Raw genomic sequence first — 10,643 nt, 5'->3', positions numbered from 1 at the left:
TAATTTTCTCGGTTTCACTGCGAAGAGTATCATGCTGTAATCTCCGTATGCATACATCATTAAGTATCCCTTTTAGGTTGTTGTTGTTGGACTATTCTTTACTGAGACATCCATATAGGGAAAATGATGACACCCGATCAGCCCATAAAAGCCCAAAACAGGCCTAGTTTATTAGTGGTGAAAGTGTGCATTGGATGAGATTTTGACATGATGTGATATGTTATGACTGTGGTTATTCTGACCCTGCTGATGTACCATCGACAGGAACGATACTCTTTGTCTGGATGACTTAGACAGGTTACATACTGTATACCACCCACCCACACAGAGCACTATAATGGAACGACTCAAGGGTGTTTTATCACCCAAAGCTGCACAGCACCAAGACTCTAACTCACCTTGGCACATGTCAAAGCCTATTGGAGAGAAAGCGGTGACTGTGTTTCAAAAGACGAGGTCCTCCTTTCCAAGCAGCCAGTCAGGAGATGTGCCCTGTGCTAAACATAAGAAGCTCTAGCAGGCCTCCAGTCTCTCCAAGTGACTACAGAACTTACAACGGCTGGATGACCAAGTGAATTCAGTGAGTGCAGATGTGAATCTCTGCAGTGTTGTAGCAAGCACATAACACTGTGATAACCTGGGGAGAAATCATGTAAACCGACTGACTGTATGAGGTGCCGAGATACAGAGTGAAATACAGAGTAACAGTAGAACCAAACTGAACCATCACTGGCATGTTCATGGATCACTCAAAATTGTCTCCCACTGCTGACAAGTGTTTGGCAGTCAAGTTAGCTTTGATTCACTGTGAAAGCCCATTTGTGTGGGACTGTATTATGTAAAGACAGTAAAAGAGAGATACATTGTCTGTATGAGGGAGCCAAAGGTTTAAGGATCTGCTAATATTGCTCTTGTATTAGACAAGAGCTATTATTACCCAGCTGAATCACATAGCCTCCTGTTGAATAATCATTCAGCACTTTGCTTTGTGTTATGTGTATTATTTGTATTATTATTTTAAGTCTCTGTAGCTGCAGAATAATGCTTACACCCACACTACGTGTTTCCAGTTATACAACAAGTTAAGTTGCTGGTCACACGCAACATGATTATATCTTCTATTTTATTACTGCAGAATCCAAAGAATGTAGTAGGCACATGACTATTGTGGTGGTCAACCAAGAAAAAAGGGGTGTGAGCAGATCTGGGTCCAGATTTACTGGGCTTTTGCACCTGTTCAACCTTTCTATGATATTATTTCTAGAATCAATAAAAATAAATAAAAGTACAATTAAGGATGAAAGACTCATATAAACACAGTTTCATGTTTGTTTGTTTTTCATTGTTATCTACTTGGTTGGTCACATATTTTGCTAACTATTTGTGCAAACTAAATACTATATAGTATTTATACATACTATATAGTACTATGTTTTTTATGTTTGTGGAAACTATAGAGTCCATGAGCAATATCTACAGCTATTTAACTATTGACTGTGTAATGGTGTTGATAACAAGTGGGTTGGGCCAGGTGGTAAAACACTGACAGACCAGTTAGGCGGCTTGTTGAGATATACACTGAGTATACAAAACATTCAGATGAGGTCCAATGTACTGCATAGTGCAGTGGCACATACTTAAAAGGACTTGTTTGTGCTTACCAATCCAATCTACTGTTACGTTATGTATATCCACACGGTATGTAATACGGTTTACAGAGAAAGTACACAAACACCAAAAAAGTATACTGTTTTTGTTTTAAGTAAGGTGTTCTCCTTCTCATGTCATACCACAGTGTAATTACTTAACACTAACTTTCCTTGTTATCTTATCAAATAGCATAGTAGCATCTGAACCTTTGTTGAAGTGTATTTCATTTACTGCCCATGTGGATATGCCTTGTTTGACACTGTTTCCACATATGAATGAGGGAGTTCGACGAAGCTGAACCGGTGTGCACCGGGCTATGGCTCATGACGTGAAAAGGGCGATTTGTTGTGGCCTGTTCCACCTGTGCCCAATGCAAGTCCTCACAACAGCAATCGGCTGGGTTTCTCCAACCTCTACCCATCCCAAGCCGGCCCTGGTCCCACCTCTCCGTAGACTTTATCACAGGGTTACTTCCATTCCAAGGGCTTACTACTATCCTGGTGGACATTGATCAGTTCTCCAAGGCAGCCCATTTCATTGCCTTATCCAAGTTGCCCTCAGCGAAGGAGACTGCTGATCTCATGATTACCCATGTCTTTCGACTATACAGACTTCCCCAGGACATCGTCTCGGATAGTTGGCCCCAGTTCATCGTACGGTATTGGGAAGCATTCTGGTTCCTGTTGGGGGCGTTAATGAGTCTCTCCTCGGAATTCCACCCACCCCCCAAACAGAGCGGGCCAACACAGAGTTGGAGAAGCTCGCTCCACCTGCATAGGGCCATTCAAGATCCTGAGTCACATCAACCCGGTCACCTATCATCTCCAGATTCCCAGGTCTTTGAGGGTCTGTCCATCCTTCCATGTCTCCCGTCTCAAGCTGGTAAGGACCATGCTGGTCATTTATGAACATTTGAACATCTTGGCCATGTTCTGTTATAATCTCCACACGGCACAGCCAGAAGAGGACTGGCCACCCCACATAGCCTGGTTCCTCTCTAGGTTTCTTCCTAGGTTTTGGCCTTTCTAGGGAGTTTTTCCTAGCCACCGTGCTTCTACACCTGCATTGCTTGCTGTTTGGGGTTTTAGGCTGGGTTTCTGTACAGCACTTTGAGATTTCAGCTGATGTACGAAGGGCTATATAAATACATTTGATTTAAATTTGATTTGATTGAATGTGTCAAGATATCTTAATATCTCCTTGGATCGGATTCTGCACCAAGAGGTTTTGAAACGTCTTTTTCCCAAGGGGTGCTTTCGACAGATCCCCCTTGTGGATGACTGCGTTGCATTTAGCATTGGGGGAAGACAGTGTGGTCAGTGAGGAAGGCACTGTGACCTGTGAACATACATGGTTGGATTTCCAAACCATCAGTGGGACCGATCCATCAAGTCTGCACCAAGTAGCAGGATTTCAGATTGATAACTACACTCATGAAATGCTAGTACTTTTAACATGAACAGCATGAACATTCAAAAAGAAATAACAATTTACATATTTACGAGTGCATGCCTTTGTTGTCCCGCTCTGTGATCACTGGTCCGTCTGCTGAATAGTCAGTAAACAGAAAGCCTTTGGTTTGTCCACCAGAGATCAAAGTCTGTTGGAGTTGTAGGTTGTTATAATGGATACTTCAGAGTAACATTCTGAATTGTTCTTAGGTCGGATGCGTTTACCAGACTAAAGTATTTAAACAGCTGCAGCCTGAATACGTGTTCTTTAGTTTGTAGATTTCTTTGCCATTTCAACGTGGGAACTCCCGTCCCTGAGTTTTTGACTAATGTCAATTTTGTTGGAAGTGGCTTTCATACTAGAGTAGAAAAGGGGGCGGCAATGACGGCAATGTAAATATCTGTATTCACGGGGTGTCGTCACTGACTAGTTAAAACTCGATATGAAAACCCATACTCTCGTTTAGAAGGCTAACATCACATTTCATCTTCTCACAAATAGTTTAATATTTAATCAGATATTTTATACCATATTCAGATGAAAACCCCATAATTGAGAAGTGTACACAACCAAAGACACAGTAATGTGTGTTTCTTGTCCTTCATGAGATCACCAAATGAAACACACTCAATATGACTGCCCCTTAATTAAGTGTCCACGGACCACTCCCACATTCTCAAAAATAGAAATATTGTTTAATTCTCCAATTTTAGGGATTAGGAGTTTTGGCAAGAAGGAGCCATGATATACACCCAAAAGGGCCACCAAAAAGAACATTCTTCCAAGAGTCTTGATGATCATCCAGGTGCTTCCAGCTGCTTTTTGGCAAACTTGAGTCAACTTTTTTGACAACATGGTGCCCATTATGCCTGGCGAAAACCAAACACTGCATTCCACAGTAAGAACCTCATACCAACGGTCAAGCATTGTGGTGGTAGTGTGATGGTTTGGGGATACTTTGCTGTCTTAGGACCTGGACAACTTGGCTTTCTTTGAAAAGTGGGATTAATCTGTTTTGTCTTTGTTTGTTTCAGTTTTCAGTAGTTAAATTCTTTAACTTATTGTTGATTTAATATTTTTTCATTTTCAACAAAAATGCACTGGATGGGTTGAAAAGTGATACTAAACTTAAACTAAGGTTGTTTCTCAAAATTCATACTACCGTGCTCCGAGCACACCAATTGGAGCACGGAGGGTCGGACTAAGAGTCCAAACAAAAAGTATGCAAAACGGATTATGGAAGGCAGTTCTCGAATGCGTACTCTGTTTGTAGATATTTTTAAGCATGCCTCGATGCAAGCTTCAACAGAAAGTATGCAAAGAAATTTGAGCTGAAGCAAGAGAAAATGCACTCAGACTTCGGAATGAAATGTTGCTTATTAACATCTCATTAATAGCCACGAATAATTGTTAGCTAGCTACCCACAAAAAATGTACATTGACCTTGTATAAAATTAGTTTTAGGTAATTATTGTCTGTTTAACTAGTTGGCTAGCTAGATTATTATGAGTCACATATCTAGCTGATAAATATGAAGTAAAAGTTTGCCTTGTGTATATCTTGTTTCTTTTATTTTTGCTATTATTCCAACATCAGTCGCCGTTCCAATTCCTCCCAGAGTTGTTGGGGAGTTTTTTGATAGGACACGTAGCTAGCTATCTAAACAATGAACCATAATCACAACTCATGACATGACTACCCTGCATGAATCTGCAGGTAGCTAACCATCCAGGTCCAATGTTAGCTAGCTAACATTTGTCTATAACAAGCAAAGCAAATGGGTATGAGATAAGAAAAATAAGATAATACACATAATGTTAGCTAACGAGCCAGTCAGCTAATGTTAGCTAGCTAGCTTGAAAATACTTCATGTCAAAATTAGAAATGTGTAATATCTGAAAATGTAGCTAGCTAGACAATCTTACCCGTGGTCTGAAATCAGAGTAGATAGCCAGAGTGAATTTACCAGCTAGGATATTGTCTCCGACTGTGGGCCCCAATTCACGTGACTGGTATGGAAAGCCTTTATGGAGAAGCTGGGGGTCACGGTCAGCCTCACTTCCGGGTACTGGCCTCAGTCTAACGGGCAGATGGAGAGGATGAACCAGGAGTTGTGGATGTTCCTGAGGAGTCACTGCCAGGAACGGCAGGGGTAGTGGCCCCGATTCCTTCCTTGAACGGAATATGCCCAGAATTCATTGCGCCCTTCCTCCACCGGGCAGACTCCCTTCCAGTGTGTTCAGGGTTACCAGACAGTCCTGGCCTCATGAACTCCGAGCCAGACCAAAGCTCCTGTGGTGAACGAGTGGTTCAGGCGTGCAGAAGAGGTGTGGAACAATGCTCATGTGAGGCTCCAGCGTGCCATTCGCTGTCAGAAGGAGCAGGCGGATTGCCAGTGAAGAGTTGAGTCCGGGATGCTGGCCTTCTAGGCAGAGTTCCTCTGTCGAGTGTCTGTGTTCTTTTTGTTCTGTTGCCCATCTTAATCTTTTATTGGCCAGTCTGAGATATGGCTTTTTCTTTGCAACTCTGCCTAGATGGCCAGCATCCCGGAGTCGCCTCTTCACTGTTGACATTGAGACTGGTGTTTTGCGGGTACTATTTTATGAAGCTGCCAGTTGAGGACTTGTGAGGTGTCTGTTTCTCAAACTAGACACTCTAATGTACATGTCCTCTTGCTCAGTTGTGCACCGGGGCCTCCCACTCCTCCTTCTATTCTGGTTAGAGCCCGTTTGCGCTGTTCTGTGAAGGGAGTAGTACACAGCGTTGTACGAGATCTTCAGTTTCTTGGCAATTTCTCGCATGGAATAGCCATCATTTCTCAGAACAAGAACAGTTTGTGGGCACTGCTTGTCGCCGTTATAGTGCAATTAATATATTGTTTAGTGTTGTTTAGTGTCTTTGCTGGCATGCATCTAAAAAAATGTTTGGGAGTTTGCCCCACCAAGATTTTACATGCTAAAAACTAGAGGTCGACGATTAAATGGAATGGCCGAGTAATTAGGGCATATTTCAAGTTTTCATAACAATCGGAAATCTGTATTTTTTACACCTTTATTTAATCTTTATTTAACTAGGCAAGTCAGTTAAGAACACATTCTTATTTTCAATGACGGCCTAGGAACGATGGGTTAACTGTCTCGTTCAGGGGCAGATTTTTACATTGTCAGCTCGGGGGATTCAAACCTGCTACCTTACAGTTAACTAGTCCAACGCTCGAACCACCTGATTACATTACACTCCACGAGGAGACTGCCTGTTACGCGAATGCAGTAAGCCAAGGTAAGTTGCTAACTAGCATTAAACTTATCTTATAAAAAACAATCAATCAATCATAATCACTAGTTAACTACACATGGTTGATGATATTACTAGTTTATCTAGCGTGTCCTGCGTAGCATATAATCGATGCGGTGCGTATTGTTGCTCCAATGTGTACCTAACCATGAATATCAATGCCTTTCTTAAAATCAATACACAGAAGTACATATTTTTAAACCTGCATATTTAGCTAAAAGAAATCCAGGTTAGCAGGCAACATTAACCAGGTGAAATTGTGTCACTTCTCTTGCGTTCATTGCACGCAGAGTCAGTGTATATGCAACAGTTTGGGCCGCCTAATTTGCCAGAATTCCACATAATTATGACATAACATTGAAGGTTGTGCAATGTAACAGGAATATTTAGACTTATGGATGCCACCCGACAGAGAAAATACAGAACGGTTCCATATTTCACTGAAAGAATAAATGTCTTGTTTTCGAGATGATAGTTTCCGGATTCGACCATATTGATGACATAAGGCTCGTATTTCTGTGTGTTATCATGCTATAACTAAGTCTATGATATGGTAGAGCAGTCTGACTGAGCGATGGTAGGCACCAGCAGGCTCGTAAGCATTCATTCAAACAGCACTTTCGTGCATTTGCCAGCAGCTGTTAATGACTTCAAGCCTATCAACTCCCGAGATTAGGCTCGAGATTAGGCTCCTGTAACCGATGTGAAATGTCCAGCTAGTTAGCGGGGTGTGTGCTAATAGCGTTTCAAACGTCACTCGCTCTGAGACTTGGAGTGGTTGTTCCCCTTGCTCTGCATGGGTAACGCTGCTTCGAGGGTGGCTGTTCTCGTTGTGTTCCTGGTTCGAGCCCAGGTAGGAGCGAGGAGAGGGACGGAAGCTATACTGTTACACTGGCAATAATAAAGTGCCTATAAGAACATCCAATAGTCAAAGGTTAGTGAAATACAAATGGTATAGAAAGAAATAGTCCTATAATTCCTATAATAACTACAACCTGAAACTTCTTACCTGGGAATATTGAAGACTCATGTTAAAAGGAACCACCAGCTTTCATATGTTCTCATGTTCTGAGCAAGAAACTTAAACGTTAGCTTTCTTACATGGCACATATTGCACTTTTACTTTCTTCTCCAACACTTTGTTTTTGCATTATTTAAACCAAATTGAACATGTTTCATTATTTATTTGAGGCTAAATTGATTTTATTGGTGTATTATATTAAGTTAAAATAAGTGTTCATTCAGTATTGTTGTAATTGTCATTATTACAAATACATGTAAAAAAAAATGGCCAATTAATCGGTATTGGCTTTTTTTTGGTCCTCCAACAATCGGTATCTGCATTGGCGTTGAAAAATCATAATCGGTAGACCTCTACTAAACACCCAGAGGTGCCTTATTGATATTATAAACTGGTTACCAACATAATTAGAGCAGTGGAAATAAATGTTTTGTCATAACCCGTGGGATACAGTCTGATATACATCGCCGCTAAGCCAAAGACCATTTTAAAAAATTCTGTTTACATGTGTAGTTGAAATGACCTGAAACGTCTTTTCAACGAAAACCGAATGTAGACGGACATCTTTGGAGTCGTCTTTTCAATGACATGAAAGATTCTGTATTTTCATCTTTCAACCAAAACCGACTGTAGATTGGACGTCGGGCATAGCAGTCTTTTCAACTACATTTAGCTAGGTAATTGTCTGTGTCGTGTACAGTTCATGGATCATAAAAAGGCCTAACAATTTTCAAATGGCAACTTTAATTACGATTTTCTCAAAAAAAAAAAGACAATGGTAAAAAATAGCTACATTTCCAACATTGATCGCAACTATGTTGGAAATGTGTATGTATATTTTTCTTATCAACCACCAACATAACTACAATTTTCTTTCAAACAGAAAGTGGGCTTTCAATTTATCATTCAGAGATCTGTGATTTAATTAAAACAGCAAAATTAGCAAAAGAAATTGCGACAAAAACTGTATTTTCTCGACTTCCGTTGTATTACGCGCTGAAATCACTGACTTCTAAGCATTGTAAACAATCTTCTTTTGGCTTAGCCAAGAGCTAAGGTTACATCACGATTATATTATTTACAGATCTGTGCATTTGCGCAGGCTTTCGACAGTTCAATCGATTCATTTTCTGGCTGAAGAGTAAAAAAAAATGGCGATGGACGGTGGCATGTCCACGTCTCCATCAGGACTGTCGTATCACAATGTTGGGGACTTTTACCCCAGAAAATTCGGTTCCAAGCCGGACGTGGTGCCGTCCGGGGTGACCGAGAGGAAAGTTGGTCCCCTTGATAAACCTGACATGGTGGCGGTGGACGTTGTCAACATCAACGACTCAGGTAGCTGCTAACGTTACCGGTAGCTAGCTAGCTAGTTATGTTATGCTAGCTAGCCAGTGCAATGCAATTTAGTTGGGGCAACTAGCTAGCTGTCTAGCCACGTTTAGCTAGCCCCATATACAGCTGTGAAGCCTCTTTCCACAACTGTGTCTGTCGCTAGTAGCGAACTAGATAAATCTTCACTTTAGCAAGTGTATTGTTATTCATTGCCAAGACAATACTTGCTTTAGAGTTTACCTGAATTCCGTGGCAAAGCTAACTAACCTTAGCAATGCTCTATCATCTAACGAACGCTATGTAACGTTGTCCTTTGTATATTCTTTATATATACTTGTGTTCCCCCATGTACTTTTTGTATTGTATGTATTTGTTCTTAATAATAAAAAGTACAATAATAAATAAAAAATATATCTCAACGTTAAAAAGTTTAGCAAGGCCAGGAAACCAAAGCAAAGATGGTGGATAAATTAAGATGTCCAACTCAGGCCGTTTACCATAGGAAAAAAAGGGTAAGTTCTGGTCTGCTTAACCGGTTTGCTCTCACAAAGGCACAATTTCATTAGAATCTGCGTCTTGTCAGAGAGGGTCCACCCCTGTCATAGGAATACAGCGATTCTGCTTATTCCCGCCGTTGGGACAACTCTCATTGTTAGGGCGGAGACAAGACCATCTCGTCAATATATACAGTATCTCTGGTCTGCTTAGTTCATTGACTGTATTTCAACCAGAAAAAATGAGGGAGTGCGATGTCTCGCTTCCTCACTTCCTCTGACCGAAGCAGATATACAGTTGAAGTCGGAAGTTACATACGCTTACATACGAGTCATTAAAACTAGATTTTCAACCACTCCACACATTTATTGTTAACAAACTATAGTTTTGGCAAGTCGGTTAGGACATCTATTTTGTGCATGGCACAAGTAATTTTTCCAACAATTGTTTGTAGACAGATTATTTCACTTATAATTCCCTATATCACAATTTCAGTGGGTCAGACGTTTATGTACACTAAGTTAACTGTGCCTTTAAACAGTTTGGAAAATTTCAGAAAATTATGTCATGGCTTTAGAAGCTTCTGATAGGCTAATTGACATCATTTGAGTCAATTGGAGGTGTACCTGTGGATGTATTTCAAGGCCTACCTTCAAACTTAGTGCCTCTTTGCTTGACATCATGGGAAAATCAAAAGACATCAGCCAAGACATCAGAAAAAAACTTGTAGACCTCCAAGTCTGGTTCATTCTTGGGAGCAGTTTCCAAGCGCCTGAAGATACCACGTTCATCTGTACAAACAATAGTACGCAAGTATAAACACCATGGGACCATGCAGCCGTCATACCGCTCAGGAAGGAGACGCGTTCTGTCTCCTAGAGCAGAACACTGTCCCAACCGTGAAGCACGGGGGTGGCAAAAATCATGTTGTGGAGGTGCTTGCTGCAGGAGTGACTGGTGAACTTCACAAAATAGATGGCATCAGGGAGGAAATTATGTGGATATATTGAAGCAACATCTCAAGACATCAGTCAGGAAGTTAAAGCTTGGTCGCAAATGGGTCTTCCAAATGGATAATGGCCCCAAGCGTACTTCCAACGTTGTGGCAATATGGCTTAAGGACAACAAAGTCAACGTATTGGAGTGGCCATCACAAAGCCCTGACCTCAATCCCATAGAACATTTGTGGGCAGAACTGTAAAAGCATGTGCGAGCAAGGAGGCCTACAAAACTGCCTCCGTTACACCAGCTCTGTCACCCAACTTATTGTGGGAAGCTTGTGGAAGGCTACCTGAAACGTTTGACCAAAGTAAAACAATTTAAAGGCAATGCTACCGAATACTAATTGAGTGTATGTAAACTTCTGACCCACTGGCAATGTGATGAAAGAAATAAA

The 10,643-nt window shown here is 41.1% G+C and overlaps 1 protein-coding gene across 1 annotated transcript in view; it reads left to right on the top strand.

Annotated features, from left to right (window-relative positions):
- The first annotated feature begins 8,521 nt into the window (after positions 1-8,521).
- LOC112255582 (zinc transporter 6) overlaps positions 8,522-10,643 on the top strand; it is an 87,056-nt gene continuing 84,934 nt past the window's right edge. Inside the window, exon 1 of the mRNA XM_024428525.2 lies at positions 8,522-8,755. Coding sequence (XP_024284293.1) covers positions 8,569-8,755 — 187 coding nt within the window. The 5' untranslated portion in view covers positions 8,522-8,568. The remainder of the gene's footprint in view (positions 8,756-10,643) is intronic.

Source organism: Oncorhynchus tshawytscha, linkage group LG01 (assembly GCF_018296145.1).
Source record: "Oncorhynchus tshawytscha isolate Ot180627B linkage group LG01, Otsh_v2.0, whole genome shotgun sequence".
In the NCBI taxonomy this organism is placed as follows: domain Eukaryota; kingdom Metazoa; phylum Chordata; class Actinopteri; order Salmoniformes; family Salmonidae; genus Oncorhynchus; species Oncorhynchus tshawytscha.
Note: the sequence above shows the minus strand (reverse complement) of the source record. Positions and strands in the feature narration are given on the sequence as shown.